Source organism: Lissotriton vulgaris, chromosome 1_2 (genome assembly GCF_964263255.1).
Source record: "Lissotriton vulgaris chromosome 1_2, aLisVul1.2, whole genome shotgun sequence".
Classification (NCBI taxonomy): Eukaryota; Metazoa; Chordata; class Amphibia; order Caudata; family Salamandridae; genus Lissotriton; species Lissotriton vulgaris.
Genome location: NC_141686.1, coordinates 358,923,600 through 358,940,494, shown reverse-complemented (window position 1 = coordinate 358,940,494; position 16,895 = coordinate 358,923,600). Strand labels below are relative to the sequence as shown.

The 16,895-nt window shown below is 50.5% G+C and overlaps 1 protein-coding gene across 1 annotated transcript in view; it reads right to left on the bottom strand.

Annotated features, from left to right (window-relative positions):
* LOC147736840 (uncharacterized) overlaps positions 1-16,057 on the bottom strand; it is a 41,342-nt gene extending 25,285 nt beyond the window's left edge. Inside the window, exons 1-3 of the mRNA XM_086953523.1 lie at positions 14,953-16,057; positions 14,500-14,791; positions 12,057-12,158 (exon numbers count right to left, since the gene is read on the bottom strand). Of these exons, the coding sequence (XP_086809649.1) occupies positions 12,057-12,158; positions 14,500-14,791; positions 14,953-16,032 (1,474 nt within the window). The 5' untranslated portion in view covers positions 16,033-16,057. The remainder of the gene's footprint in view (positions 1-12,056; positions 12,159-14,499; positions 14,792-14,952) is intronic.
* Between the last annotated feature and the right edge of the window lie 838 nt (positions 16,058-16,895).

Sequence of the window (16,895 nt, the reverse complement as noted above, 5' to 3'; positions counted from 1 at the left end):
GCTCCTGATCTTTTGGATATCTGAATTCAGCTATCGGGCACCGGAGCAGAGTGTGACAATTAGCAACAGCGCACTAAATGGCAAGCAGGCTGCCTCAGTACTTACTGTGTCTAAGTGTCAGAGTGCAGGCTGGGGAGGTAAAGTTGCGGCCCGCGACAACGCCGCGTGAGGGCATGAGGTGCTGTCCTCTACTCTGCGCAAGTTCGAAATGGGGGCTCGGGGGGCTTCTCTGCGTCCTGGGGCTGAGGTGTGTGGTCCACGGCGTCGTGACTGCTGGAGTGAGCTAAGTAGGCGAGAGAGTGGGGGGAGGTGAGCAGCGGAAACGGGGGTGCGAGGAGAGACGAAGGGGGGGTAGTGTGCGACGAGAGACGAAGGAGGGAAGGGGGGGTTGGGGGAGATAGACAGAAACTCAGGATCAGGCTTGATGCACCTGATAAGAAACAGCGAGGAGCAGCAAGGAAACAGGGACGTCTGGATCAAAAGTCGGGAGCAGCAAGAGAACAGTGTCATGTGGGCCTCGGAGCTCGCGCAGCTTCGCACGGCAGCAGACCTGAACGGGGGGGGGGGGGGGACGAGGAGGGGCTCAAGCGCCGTTTGCAAAGGCCGGGGTAGGCAGGAAAACGGCTCACCTTCACTGTGGTGCTGCCTTCAGGCTCGCAGGAGGCTCTCTGCACTTCAAGACTCGGCGGTGGACAGGCAACAATGGCGGCCAAAAACTTCTGAAAGATTTCGGATTGGGGGCGTGTTTTGCTGTTCTGAGTGACGGACGACGTCACTGTCTAAAGAACAGCAAAAATGACGCCCCCAAATCCGAAAAAGACGGGGCTTATTTAGAGGGACGGCTCTCTCCTCCAATGGCTGGCCTCCGTTTAGGAAGCCAGCCAATGGTGATGAGACCCACTTGTGGGACACCCCCGCGCCGCACGGCCACCAGCTGCTGCGTGTGCCCCTTAGCCTGGTCCCTGCCGCGCTGCCTGCCTCGCCGCCGGCTGACTCCGTTTTCGTTTGTTTTGTTTTATTTTGAACGTCATTTGTGCTTGTTTTTTATTGTACTTCTTGCCCGTGTTAGCGCCTGTGCTTCCCATTAGACTCTGCTGTCGTTTGTTGTGCTTATTTTGAACGTCATTTGTGCCTGTATTATTGTAGTTTTTGCCCGTGTTAGCCCCTGTGTTCTCCATTAGTGCCTGTTTATTTCTCCAGTTTGCGTCCTTCCTGTGTGCCCGCCTACCTCGCCGCCCTCCATCTTCCCTCCCCGCTCCCCGCTTCCCGCCACCACCGCAGACCCCGCCCCTTTTCTATTCTGTTCCCTCCCCGCTCCCGCCTCCCAGCTGCTCCGCCCACCCGCGCACTTGGCCTTTATATGGCGACCGTGCGACACAGGTAAGTGTGACCCACTTGTGGGACACCCCCGCGCCGCACGGCCACCAGCTGCTGCGTGTGCCCCTTAGCCTGGTCCCTGCCGCGCTGCCTGCCTCGCCGCCGGCTGACTCCGTTTTCGTTTGTTTTATTTTGAACGTCATTTGTGCTTGTTTTTTATTGTACTTCTTGCCCGTGTTAGCGCCTGTGCTTCCCATTAGACTCTGCTGTCGTTTGTTGTGCTTATTTTGAACGTCATTTGTGCCTGTATTATTGTAGTTTTTGCCCGTGTTAGCCCCTGTGTTCTCCATTAGTGCCTGTTTATTTCTCCAGTTTGCGTCCTTCCTGTGTGCCCGCCTACCTCGCCGCCCTCCATCTTCCCTCCCCGCTCCCCGCTTCCCGCCACCACCGCAGACCCCGCCCCTTTTCTATTCTGTTCCCTCCCCGCTCCCGCCTCCCAGCTGCTCCGCCCACCCGCGCACTTCGCCTTTATATGGCGACCGTGCGAACGCGCAGCGGTCACGCGCAGCGGGTGCGCCGTTTGTGCGCCGAAGGCACGCCAAAGGTAAGCCCGTCTACGCCCGTCCGCGCCTGGACCGCGCCCAGTGCCAGGACCCCTGGCCCACGAGGACCCCGACCGACCCGCCTGACGTACTCCGCCGCCACCCTCACCGCTCTCAACACCGGGCGACTCCCAGAATGCCATCAAGCCACTCCACGACGTACCCACGGACCCTTCAGCTGCCACGCCTGCAAGTTCACCTGCATCCGGACCAGCCTCGCACCAGCACCCGCCAAGTCGAACACCAGCAGCACCCACCTCAAGTGCATCCTGCTCAACACCCGCTCCGTCCACAGACACGCCATCGAACTCTGGAACCTTCTAGACGCCACAGCCCCTGACGTTGCCTTCCTCACGGAGACATGGATGAACGCCTCTTCAGCTCCCGACATCGCCATCGCTATCCCAGAGGGCTACAAGATCGTCCGGAGGGACCGAAACGCCAACCAGATGGGAGGAGGCATCGCCATCATCCACAGGAACACCATCCGTCTCACGACCAGCACCGACAACACCCTGACCAGCGCCGAACACCTGCATTTCCAGATCCACACCAACCCGAACACCACCCTCAGAGGCACCCTGATCTACCGACCCCCGGGACCACGCACACAATTCAGCGAGGACATCGCCGACTTCGTCAGCCCGCATGCCCTCCCCTCCGCCGACTACATCCTCCTGGGAGACCTCAACTTCCATCTGGAGAACAACAACGACCGCAACACCAGCACCCTGCTCGACAACCTCGCCAACCTTGGACTCAAGCAACTGGTGTCCACCCCCACCCACCTCGCCGGACACACACTCGACGCAGTCTTCTCTTCCAGCACAGACATCGACTTCAGCCACGCCACAGAGCTTCAATGGACGGACCACAGCTGCGTCCACTTCACCTTCAAGAGAACGACGACCCACCAACACCAGCAACAGGCCGCCCGCAGAAGCTGGAGCAAGATCACAGCAGACCAGCTCGCCACCTCCCTGAGCCAGCACCCTCCTGCCAGCTCAGCGAACCCCAGCCAGGCCGCCGACAACCTCACGAAGTGGATCAGCAACTGCGCGGACAAACTCGCCCCACTGAGGACCCCGCCCAGCAGACCCGGCAGCAAGAAGGCCCCATGGTTCACGAACGAACTCAAGAGCTCCAAGAAGAACTGCCGAGCCCTCGAGAAAGTCTGGAGAAGGGAACCAACACCGGACAACAGGACCTCCTTCAAACTTGCCACCCGGAAACACCACCAGCTGATCCGCGCCGCCAAGAAAACAGCATTCAAGGACCGGTCGGACAACAACGCACACAACTGCAAGGAACTCTTCAACATCGTGAAAGAGCTTTCCAACCCCAGCGCAGGAAACAACGACATCACCCCATCGCAAGACCTCTGCAACTCCCTTGCTTCATACTTCCACAACAAGATCGCGGACATACACAACAGCTTCAACAACCAACCAACGCACACCATGACCGAACAACCTCCCCCCACCACCACCCTCCACGCCTGGACCCCGATCAGCACCGAAGACACCATCCGCACGATGAACTCCATCCACTCCGGATCACCGACCGACCCCTGCCCTCACCACGTCTTCAACAAGGCCGACGCTGTCATCGCACCCCACCTGCGAGACATCATCAACACATCCTTCGACACCACCATCTTCCCTGAGAGCTGGAAACACGCCGAACTCAGCGCTCTACTCAAGAAACCAACAGCGGACCCCACCGACCTCAAGAATTACCGCCCCATCTCGCTCCTCCCGTTTCCAGCCAAAGTCATCGAGAAGACCGTCAACAAGCAGATGGCCGCCTTCCTCGAGACGAACGGATCGCTCGACCACTCTCAGTCCGGCTTCCGAGCCAATCACAGCACCGAGACCGCCCTCATCGCCGCCACCGATGACATCCGAGCCCTGATGGACAAAGGAGAAACAGCGGCCCTCATCCTCCTAGACCTCTCGGCGGCATTCGACACGGTCTGCCACCGCACCCTAGTACGGCGCCTCAGCAACATCGGAATCCAGGACAAGGCGCTGGAATGGATCATCTCCTTCCTCGACGGAAGAACACAGAGAGTCCGCCTACCACCGTACAAGTCAGAGACCTCCGAAGTCATCTGCGGCGTCCCCCAAGGATCATCCCTGAGCCCCACCCTCTTCAACGTCTACATGAGCCCCCTCGCGGCCATCGTACGCAAGCACAACCTCAGCATAATCTCCTACGCCGACGACACCCAACTGATCCTCTCCCTGACCAACGACCCCGCCGCCGCCAGAGCCAACCTGCACGAAGGGATGAAAGAGGTAGCCGAGTGGATGACGACCAGCCGCCTGAAACTGAACTCGGACAAGACGGAGGTCCTCATCCTGGGCTCCTCACCCTCCGCCTGGGACGACTCCTGGTGGCCTCCCGCCCTGGGCACCGCACCCAAACCGACAGACCATGCACGCAACCTAGGCTTCATCCTGGACTCCTCCCTCTCCATGACCAGGCAAGTCAACAACGTCTCCTCGGCGTGCTTCAACATCCTACGCATGCTACGGAAGATCTTCTGGTGGATCCCCACCGAGACCAGGAAGACCGTCACCCAGGCCCTCGTCACCAGCCGACTGGACTACGGCAACGCCCTCTACGCCGGTACCACCGCCAAGCTCCAGAAGAGACTCCAGCGGATCCAGAACGCCTCAGCCAGACTCATCCTCGACATCCCACGAACCAGCCACATCTCCGGACATCTGAGAGACCTCCACTGGCTTCCCGTCAACAAAAGAATCACCTTCCGCCTCCTCACCCACGCACACAAAGCCCTACACGACCAAGGCCCGAGCTACCTCAACAGCCGAGTCAACTTCTACGCTCCCAAACGCCACCTCCGATCAGCCAACCACGCCCTCGCCGCCGTCCCCCGCATCCGAAGAGCGACTACAGGAGGAAGGTCCTTCTCCTACCTGGCCGCCAAGACCTGGAACTCCCTCCCGACCGACCTACGCCTGACCCAAGACCACCTCTCCTTCAGGAAGAAGCTGAAGACCTGGCTGTTCGAGCAGTAGCGGCACCCCCCCTCCCACCCCCCCCAGCGCCTTGAGACCCTACGGGTATGTAGCGCGCTTTATAAGTGTCACTGATTGATTGATTGATTGAGACAGAGCAGGGAGGCGGGTTCTGAAGCCTTACTACACAACATACGATCTCCTCCCGGAAGCTGGCAAGCCAGCATTTCCGGTCCTCGACCGAAAAAGGGGCTAGACAGCATGGAGAGGGTGCCAGGATAAACCACTGGATATACCTGGACCTCTCACTAAGATCCTTGATTCAGCCGTTCAGGCTAAAGATTCCAACACCCCAATAGATGCAACAGAGATGCTAGAAAGGGGGCAGAGAGCACTCTGTTTTCTTCGCAATCCAAATTGCGCTTTATCAACTGATAGGAGACGGTCATTCCTAATGCGAATTGACCCACAATTTGCGGACATGGCTAAGACGGAAGCTGGTACCCTGGCGAATGAGCTACAATTTGGTGACAAATTTGTAAAAGAGTTGGGGAAATATGTGGCGACATTCTCGGCACTAGACAAAGCCCAAGGTAACATCAAGAAGGTTTTTACCAGGGTCGGACGCTTCAGCGTTCGAATGACCGGGCGTGGATTCAATCAGACATCCAGAAGCTTTGATCAAAGAGGACGTGGCGGAGCCCAGCGATCCAGCCTCTACCCCACTCGAAACCGTGGTGGCAGAGGCAGGCAGCACAAGGGAGGGTATTGAGGACAGAATAACAGCAGAGATGCCTCCTGTTCAGGTAAACCTGTTTCAGTGTGTAGGTCACAGTGGGGGGCCGGATTGCCTTGTTTCTAGACAGGTGGGAGAGTTTGACGAGCGACCTGTGGGATCTTCAGACAGTACAGGGTTTACAGATCGAATGTTTTATGCGGCCCCACAACAGACCAACCTCTAAATGTTTCCAGTGCAGAAATGTCTCTTAGACAATGAAGTGGTGTACCTGATGAAAAAAGGGGCAATTGTAGAGACAGCCCCTCACAATCACAGTTACATCAGCACCGTATTCTTAGTTCCAAAGACGGATCAGGGGTTCAGATTAGTTTTAAACCTCAAGGAGTTTATTTAACTCTTCAGTAGTGTTTCGCTACTTCAAGATGGAGGGGATACATTTACTTTGAGATCTGCTCTTAGAAAAAGGCTGGATGGTGTGTCTCATTTTAAAAGACGCGTATCTAGCGTGCCTATTTTCCCTCCACATCAGAGGTTTCTTCAATTCCAATGGTGAACCAAATGGTACTAGTTTTCTGCCATGCCGTTCGGACTTTCATCCGCCCCTTGATGTTTCACCAAAGTCCTCAAACCAGTGGTTCAATTCTTGAGGGAGAGAGGTGTGAAACTCATCATTTATTTCAATCACATCCTTATTATGGCACAGAATGGGAATACAGTTCTTTGACATCTAGCATGGACGACTCAACTCTTACAAGATTTGGGGTTCGTCATCAATTCAGACAACTCTATTCTGACTCCGGCACAATCGACTGAGTTTTTGGGGTTCCAGGTGAACTCTATAGTGGCACAGTTATTGCTCCCATTGAAGAAAAGAATAGCGATCAAGAAGGAGTTGAGGAAAGCACTTGCTTATCAGACTATATCCTTGAGGACGTTAGCCCGGTTAGTAGGCCGGTTAGCCTCATTGATTCAAGCTATCTTCCCGGGTCCCCTTCACTACACGGCTCTCCAGAGGTTGATAATTATGTATTTACACAAAGGCCTGGGCGCAGGGGTCTCCAACCTTTTCTGTACTGAGAGCTACTTATGTTCAATAAAACACATTAACAGCTACTAATATTATTAATGCAGTATAATTTCAATTTCTCTATATGTATATTCATTCAACTAAGCAACATCTTTCTTATTTAATAAGCTGGGCTGCACACAGGTGAGCTACTCAGAGTTAGCTCAAGAGCTACAGTAGCTTACGAGCTACAGGTTGGAGACCCCTGTACGGTATGCGGACCAGATTCTGCTTTCCGAGGAGGCCAAGACAGAAGTCTCTTGGTGGTTGGAGCACATGGACACATGGAATGGCAAGGCCATATTTGCATCAGTCCCAAAAGTAGTGATAGAATCAGATGCCAGCAGATGGGGCTGCAGAGCCCGCAGCGGCTCTGTGGAGATGAGGGGCAGATGGTCCGTGGAGGAATTGAAACTCCATATAAATTGTCTGGAGCTTTTGGCGGGCTTGTTTGCGGGTAGGACACTTTCTCCACAGAAGGCGAGTTGCTGTATTCTCCTGCGGATGGACATTTCTCAGCAGTGAGATACATCAATCGTCTAGTTGGCACGAGGTCCTGTCTTTTAGTGGAAATGGCCATAGAATTTTGGCACTACTGCCTCCCTCATCACACCTCGGTGACAGCGGAGTACATTCTGGGCACCTGAAATGTGGTGGCAGATTGGAACTCACGTTTCCTTCGAGACTCCAGTGATTGGAAACTTCATCCCAGGGTATTCCAACAGCTAAACAACAAGTGGGGCCCTTGTTCGATTGATCTGTTTGTGTCCAGACTGAAGACACAATTGCCTCAGTGTTATAGTTGGTGAAAAGATCCTCTGGCGATCAACTCAGATACATTTCTTCAATCGTGGATGACGGATATGCTGTATGCATTTCCTCCGTTTGTCAGTATCCAGAGAGTATTGGTGCAGATCTGTGGGCTGGAAGGTGAGGTGTTGTTGATATCTCCGTGTTGGAGAGCACAAGCTTGGTTCCCGGCAGCGCTGAACTTGTGTTGTACTCCTCCAAAAAGTCTGCTATATATGCAGAGATATTGACGAACCCTCTGGGTCAACCGTATTCATTAGTGGTTCAGGAACAATTGTCCATCATGGCATGGAAACTTTCAGGAGACGTTGGTAAATGCCGGGAGTTTCGCAGGAAGTAACGCTTTTCCTGTCTCAATCTTGGGCTCCCTCTACGCATAAACAATATGAATTAGCTTGGCGTAAGTGGGTTGGTTGGTGTTCTGAACGACAGGGGGATCCCGTGGGTTCTGGAATTCATATGATAGTTAATTTCCTGTCGGAGATGGCGACTAAAGGTTTGGCCTATCGGACAGTTAATAATTTAAGGTCCGCCATCTCAGCCGGTCATCTTCATGTGGCCGGTAGGCCGGTGGGGTAGCATCCTTTGGTAAGTAAGATAGTGAGAGGCATCAGATTGGGGAATCCTCCAAAACTGCGATGTTCACAACTGTGGGATGCAGACGTAGTTCTGTGTTTTCTCAGGAATTGGCCCGCAAATGATGGTTTGTCGCGTAAGCAACTGTCGGCGAAACTGACACTTTTTTTATGTTTAGTTTCATGCAGAGGAGTATCTGACGTGCGAGCACTGGACTTGGCAGGTAGGGTTTTCACGCCTTCGGGGGTCTCATTTACAGTCTCAAAAAACAAACTCTAAGTGTGCTTCTTATCCTGCGTTTCCTCTCCATAGTAAACTGTGTGTTGCACAATGTTTAAAATGCTATGAGGAGTGCACTTGAGAGTTTAGAAATGACGTTGCAGGATAGTTGTTGATTTCCTTATAGAGACCTTTTCGCCCAGTCACTGCAGCAACCTTAGCCGGGTGGGTCACTAGGTTATTAGGTCTGGCAGGTATTGACACTTCTGCTTTGGGAGCCCATTCGGTGAGAGGAGCTACTTTTGCTGAAAGTTCTCGATTAGAGGACATTATCACTGTGGCAGATTGGTCTTCTGATTCTACTTTTAAGACATGTTATCATAAGCCATTTTTTGATGTGGCATCTACAGTGGGGGAGTAACTTTGAACTAGCATAATCCGAAGCCTCCGTGGACTGCCATAGAATTAAAAGAATTCTAGCTGACGCGTCAAGAATTTTCAATTCTATTAAGGACACGGAGGCGAGGATTATCCCACCCTAGAAACATTGATATTCAATATGTGATATGGATTGTTCATATTGGAAATTGTGATTTCATGCAATGTTCTGTATACTGATGTTGGGTTTCATCCCGCCTGTAATAATGTTTGAAGTATATCCAGTGAGTGGTATGATACGGCTTTCTCTGATCTCCTGAAAATATAGGAGAATATAAGCTGTAATATACCACTCACTGGATATACTTCAAACATTATTACGGGCGGGAAGAAACCCAACATCATTATACATAACATTGCGTGAAATTACAATTTTCAATATGAAATTTTGATGTTATGTAAAGAAAGAGGAAGAAGATTAGTGTTCAGGACATTTATACCTTTGGGGGTTACATGATTGGTGCATACCATGGCGTGGCGTGGCGTGGCAGTCCTTTCGGGTTATCCTATTTAAAGTTTTATTGGCTGGTGTGTTTTTCAGTAAAGAAAGAGAACCATAATCCTCGCCTCAGATTCCTTAATAGAATTGAAAATTCTTGCCGCGTCAGCTAGAAACATTTTTATCCCTGTGTTTCCTCTGAAAGGCTGATGAAGTTGATTATCTTTGATTTCTTTTGGAAACTTATTTCTTGCTTTGGGAGTCTGAATGGACTGAGTGACTCCTTTGTGGTCTTTGGCTGTTTTACACCGGGCGGCTGTGGCTACAATAGCTCTCCTCTGTGCCTTTTTGCTGTGGGGCCGCTGTGGCTACAATATCTCTCCTCTGTGCCTTTTTGCTGTGGGGCCGCTAGTGCATTAAACGGCCATGCATGCGCCGTCCCAACCCCGTGCCCCGATCACAAAGGTGGTAAATCAACGTTAATGGAAACCAGAACAGTTTCATTATTGTCATGCCCACACCACCAAGATATTTTTTTATAAACTGGGCCAACTTTTTATTCTGCAGCAAAATTTTCTAAATATGTTCGGTGAAAATAGTAGAATTTGATAAAAAGGCCCCAACGATACATGTACAAAATATTTAAATCTGGCGCATCGGCCATGAGCGGTGTGAAATAACGTGCCCACACTTTGCCTAAAGGTGGTAAAATAAATGACTTTATATTTTCGGGTGAATAAAAACAGCATGTACTCTGGAAAGACCCTTCCAAATTAGACCACACATGCTCTTCATTTTCATTCTTTCTCACATAGACTGCACACGGGTGCCAGCCTTACCCTTGAGCATACATCACGAATGGGAACTCCACCACTGCCACCTCCCACGCCCAGTCTCCAGCCACCATGAAAGAGCCAGTGAACCTGTCGACAGGAGAGGTGGGAACAGATCTTAACTCCAGTCCCCATCACATACCAGAGGGCTACAGGCGTTAAACGCTCAGTGCTGACAAATACCGTGATCTGCAGGTCACGAGTAAGGCCAACTCACGCTTTCATCCTTTCAAGGGTGGCAAACTGAGTGCCATTAATTTAAGTTTTAGAAACACACCTTATTTATAGCACTTTGAACCAGTAGAAGTATTGTACAAAGTGCCACATAAAGATGTTATTATAATAAACTGATTTTAAATCTCAAAAACAAACCTGATCTTTGGAAAAGCTATATTAGAAAAAACTGAAGCAAACTGAGTTTGCACTATTTAAGCTACGTTTATAATAGGAAACAATAAACATTCATTTTGACCAAAGTATATTTTCACCATTCACACTTTAAAAGTAGAGGCATTCCCGTTTGTTCCAGTGTTTTTAGTATGAACGCAACAAATATAGAGCACATGGAGTTAGATCTATTATTTTAAACTGACAGTGGACCTCAGGCCCGCCCATTGCTTACCATTGGTTGTCTTTACTGTTACTCACATTTGCTTGACTCTTATTAGTCAGCTTTTGTGGCGTTCCTTCCTCTTCTGGTGTTTGCTCCTCTCCTGGAGTACAGACTGATTACTTGCATCTCTCCACTGCTCCCTTTTCAGGCTTCTACTTTTTTATCTTTTTGGTTGAGCATTCTAGGAGAGTGCATGTGTTTTCCAGCTGCACTTCGAGTTCCTCATCCTCTTTCTTGCCTTTGGATTTCCTCTTCACTCTCCTTCTGTTGCCCTTCTTGCTTCCTTAACTCCCACCCACCTTCTTGCCGTTCTTGCATGCCACCCCCTCTGTTGTATGTGTGCGCCCCTATCATTCCTTTGTCCTTTTACTTCACATCAACACCCACTCTAGCTCATTGCACATGCGCTTCCCAATGGCCACTTACCTTCCATTGTCCTTGTGCTTCCCGATCCCTGCACGCCCACCCTTTGCTGTCTGTTTTGGGCACTGTCTGCTATCCCCTGCTTCTGTATGGGTTCCCAGCAGTAGCTTAAGTAATATAAGAAAATCCACAAAACAAGAAAAGGGTGCAGTACGACAGGCTGTTACTAGGTGTCCCTGTGGAGTTGTAAATCCATATAAGGTCCTGCACCCTTAATGCAATTATAAAGAGAAAGATTGCAACTGAGCAAACGTTTCCATTTGTTATTATTGGAAATGAGAAGCTAAATAAACAACAATGGTGCATTTTAAAACGCAAGGCAAAAAAAATCTCACGTCCAATAAAAACAAATAGAAACATGTGCTCAGCTGCAAGGTTTCTCTTTATAATTGCAGTAAGGATGCAGTACCTTATGTGATCAATAGAGGTCCCTTTACAATGCCACAGGGATACCTCGCAGCAGCCTGTGGTACTGCACCCCTTCCTTGCTTTGTGGATTTTCTTTTATTCCTTATGCTACTGCTGGGATATTTTTTCACAAACAAAAATAATTTAACAGACATTATCACTTGCAACGGCAATAGCTTAAACTTTCACTAATGCGAGACCTACTGCATTGCAAATGCTTGTCTATATATGGGGGTCCACAGTAATGTGGTGTGGCCGGTAGGCAGGACTTTTGAAACACAGACCTCCTCTGTGAGTCCAGACATGCTGTCCAGTAAAGAACAGTTACAGGGAGAACACCCACCCACCACAGACCGTATTGTGTTCAGTTTGGAAGAACCACAGGGAGGGCGTTTTTAAAGGGCAGGGCCTGCGGGTTAGAAGAAATACAACTTAACACTCTGGCCACATTAGGGCACCCCTGACACCCAAACAGGACCCTCAGAGAACCTGCCCAGATGTCAGCAGGTGGTAAGCTTCCTTGGTGTGTGTCATGTGAGACCACTTGTGTGTTTGTGCTCCGAGACTTCCGCCACGTGTCACTCACCTGAGGGACAGTCACTGCCATGTTTCCTCTCAGCGTCATCATCCACAGGCCTCAGATCTTCTGTCTCTTTTAAAGAAGACAAACAGGAGGCGGTCATAGAGTCTGTTTCAAAGGAGCACAGCATTAATATTATCATAAAAGTTAAAAACTAACCTAATTTAAGAAATAAAAACATTTACTAAATAAATCAACTAAACTAACCACATGGCTTCTAATTAAATTTAGTATTATTTAAAAACTAAAACTAAAACTAAAAATGTCAGTGAGGGTAGGATTTTTTAAATACAATTATTAAATCGTTATTTTTAAATTAAACTAATATATTTAAATTAGTTATTAAATAAACATTTAATCTGATGAGTTGTTCTGCTAGAACATTTCTTTTTATTCGTTCTAGGTGAATAAAAATACATATTGCTCATTATTTTTTAAAGAACAACACATTTTAATAATTTTCCTTGCACTTTCCTATAGGGAGATTTCCACCACATTGGCAAAGACCCCCACCTAAGTGTGAAAAGTTACTATTAGTACCATTACCCTTGTAATTCGTTTTGAAGAAAGCTTCACCCCCTTAATTTGAGGGGGTGCAGGCATGTAAGTGAACAAGTAGATGTAAATGTGCACTCAGGAATGGTGAACCTCAAACAAGTGCAGATTTACACCTGGGTGCAGGAGTAAATCTACACAAGTAATTGTACCTATGTGACTTGGCCACTAACTAGGTTTTGTGCCAAACAGAAGAGTGTAAAGTAAGTTTTTTCACTAATGCTAATGGCCTTTTAATGTCGCTGCCACACCCCTGCAGGGCTCCTTTCTAATCTGCACAACGACACCAGGGCTGGACTGCGGTCACTAAACCGTCCCAAACCAAAAGAAGGGGGTTCTCAGTGTCAAGTGTAAGCGCGTAGACCTTATTCGCAGCTCCAGAAACGATCAGTAGGTCACATTGTCATGTTGCACCGGTTAACAAAGTCAGTTGCGCAGTCACTCTACATCTCTGCTGCCCCGTGGCGGTGGACTGGTTCCAGAGGGCAGCGGTGTATGACAAACTATGAAAGGGACGTCTCCTGCAACGGTACCGCCAGAACTAAAGCTTGCTATGCTGGGCTGCCTCAGTGTGTGCTGTGTTGGACTGCCTCAGTGTGTGCTGTGTTGGACTGCCTCAGTGTGTGCTGTGTTGGGCTGCCTCGCTGTGTGCTATGCAGGACTGCCTCATGGAAAGTGCTATGTTGGACTACCACAGCGTGTGCTATGCTGGACTGCCCAGGGAAGAGACTCTCCCCTAGCAGACAGTATAGGTGACTCTCTCTCCCCTAGCAGACAGTATAGGTGACTCCATGAGACAGTACAGAACGCTCTTGCCCCTAGCAGATAATATAGGTGACTCAATGAGACAGTATAAAATGCTCTTGCCCCTAGCAGACAATATAGGGGACTCCATGAAACAATTCATAACGCTCTCACCCCTAGCAGATAGTATGTGACTCCATGAGACAGAATAGAACGCTCTCGCCCCTAGCAGACAGTACGGGTATGGATCCATGACACAGTAGAGAACGCTCTAGCCCCTAGCAGGCAGTAAAGGCGACTCCATGAAACAGTACTGAACTCTCTCGCCCCAAGCAGACAGTATGGGTCCATGAGACAGAATAGAACGCTCTCGGCCCTAGCAGACAGTACGGGTATGGATCCATGACACAGTACAGAACTCTCTCGCCCCTAGCAGACAATATAGGTGACTCCATGAAACAATTCATAACGCTCTCACCCCTAGCAGATAGTATGTGACTCCATGAGACAGAATAGAACGCTCTCGCCCCTAGCAGACAGTACGGGTATGGATCCATGACACAGTACAGAACGCTCTCGCCCCTAGCAGGCAGTATAGGTGACTCCATGAGACACTACTGAACTCTCTCGCCCCAAGCAGACAGTATGGGTCCATGAGATAGTATAGAACACTCTCGCCCTTAGCGGCAGTATAGGTGACTGCATCGTGCAGAGTACAAGGCCCTATGGGACTGTCGGTGCATTGGGGTGTCCAGGGCAATGTGCAGAGTACGAGGAGAGTTGAATATCAGGCGTGGTCAGCAGGATGTTAGGAGAGGGCAGACCACGCCTGATATTCAACTCTCCTCAAACCGAGAACAGAGACATTTTCTGGTTTCAGACCCTTTTGTACAGTGCACAATGCCCGAAACCACTCCACAACCACAGCCCCTTCTTAGTTTCCAGGGCCCTTGCACTGGACATATTGTCCCACACACCACATCACACAGGCTCCGTCTTGAACGCAGAGGTTCTTGTAGGGTGCGCATTGCCCGTCCCAGCACCCGCAGCCCATGCCTTACACCTGCAGATCTTGAAATGTGCACATTAACCAGCAAATCACCACCACACAGCCATGTACCCTTCTGCATAAACACAGACTGTGAAATACCTGGCATGGCTGGTATTAGAACCGATTCCAGAGTTCTTCTCGCCAATGAGCCTGTGAGAGCCGTCCCACCTGCACGGAGAGTGTCCCGTCCGAGGCATGATGTGGGCGCGGATGTACTGTGGGCATCAGTACATGGTGACACTACCTTGTAATCCACGTCTGCCTCATGTACATCAGGACGCACCGGCTGCATGCACTGGTTCCACTCTGAGCCACGCCCACCAACGGGCAATGGTTCTGGCTTTAGGTGTTCACCTGGTTCCTTCCCATCTGGAAGCACTAGATGCAAGCACTAGATGCAAGCTGCTGTGGTTCATGCCCTGGTTCCTTGCATGGGTCCCGCTGCAGTCCATGTCCATCTGGAAGCATTACTTCTAAGCTGTGGTGCTGCTGTGGTTCATGCCCTGGTTCATTGCAGGGGCCCCGCTGCAGTCCATGTCCATCTGGAAGCACTCGTTGCAAGCTGTGGTGCTGCTGTGGTTCATGCCCTGGTTCCTTGCATGGGTCCCGCTGCAGTCCATGTCCATTTCCATCTGGAAGCACTCGTTGGAAGCTGTGGTGCTGCTGTGGTTCATGCCCTGGTTCCGTGCATGGGTCCCGCTGCAGTCCCTGTCCAGCTGGAAGAACTAGATGCATGCCAAGGTCTTGCCCCCCCAGCAGTCCTGGTTGTAGGCGCAGGTCCTTCTGCTGGTCCAGCCGAGTCTGAAGCACGGGCCCTGGTCGTTGGTCCTTCTGCGAGTCATGGACCCCTGGAGATGATGGCTTTATTAAATGGCTGTCTTGTGGGTCCCAACTATCAACAGACAATGGCTCTTGCTTCAAGGGTTCATCTAACTCCGGCTCACTTGAAAACACTGGTGGTAAGCCTGGGACCCGCATTTGGTCATGATTATCAGGAAAGACTTGTAGACTTGGGCTAGGCACCCCTGGGCTCGCTGGACGAGCAGTTGGAAGGGACCTGGGGAAGCTACAATCTCTGACGCCTGCTGGACTCACTGCCTCCAAAGACACTGCACCGCCTTCTAGGAAATCTCGACCCTTTTCTACCCAGATTTTTTCCATAAGATGTGCAACTCGAAAAGGGACCTCTCCCACTGAATTGTGCAAGTTATCGAGTTTGGCTTCCAGCCGCTCTAGCATGGCCAACATTACCAGAGTGGGAGGGTGCCCCACATGGGACTCTGGATTAGGACCACTGTGCGCATCGGAGGTCATGTTAGGGGGGGTGCGAGTCCTGCTTACAGTTGTGCTGTAGTTGTTCACATCCTTCTCCAAAGCATTTATGAGGATGCTTTCATGGCAGGACCCAAAAAGCAGAGTGTCTGGCATTGGTAGCTTTCCAAACTCTTCCTGGGCAGTCCATCCACAGATCTGGGAACCCAGGTTGTTGGCGCCTCCAGGCCTGTGGAGATCTTCAGGTCGTGGTCTTGCAGCAGAGAAGTTATGACTTGGAAAGGCTGCAAGTGTTCCTCTTAGACCTTCAGGTGAATTTGGGACTTTTCCATCACTTTCTGAAGCCTGCGCTCTCCACATTCTAAATGTTGATGTTCTGCGATCCAGTGTCTGCAAAGGGGATGAAAAAAAGAACAGAAACATTTTAAAATGAGAAAATCAAGGCAAAATGTTCAAAGTAACAAGGGAATGGCCAACCTATATAAAAACTCCCTTGGTTTTGTGATGCACCTCACTCCTTATACAATCTCCTCAATAGTTTAAACTGAAAACTGAGCCTTATGCTCACAATGTGTGCAACTCCCCTGCCCCTGCCGTTGCTCTGGGGCGGTTAGAACAACCCAAATACACTTTACCAACTGTAGGTTGCACCACCTAACATAAGAAGTCCATAAAGAAGTAAATATACGAATGTCCGCCCAATGTTGAGAAAAATCAGAGTTCTTTATTCTTCTTTACAATATTGACAATTGTACACCAAACAGCCAACACGTTTCATTCTATACGAAGAACTTCATCAGGGCTGTAAAACAATATTTAAAAACACATATGTAGGGCGTGGCCAAGATGGCGGCTTGAACGGACGGCGATTTCTGTGGCTCCCCGTCCCGATCCCCAATGCTGCCCTTTATATTGCGGTTTAATCCCCCCCCCCCCCCCCCAGCACCACACAATCTGTCAGCCTTGCGGGGACACCCTACAACTGCTCCCCTGAGCCCAGGTCCTGACCAGCGCGATCTCCGGGCTTCTTCCAAGTGGTGGGACACTCGCTGACGAGGGCAATCGTAATGGCCGCTGACTCCGCCGAGTAACAGCGGCCGGCCGGGTTCCCTGCTGCCGACCGAGCCCACCCACGGCACATCGCCAGCCGTGCTCCCGGCCCACCTGCTTGAGGCTGGGGACCCGCGACAGCGGCGAAAGAGAGAGCACCCGCCGACGCGTCA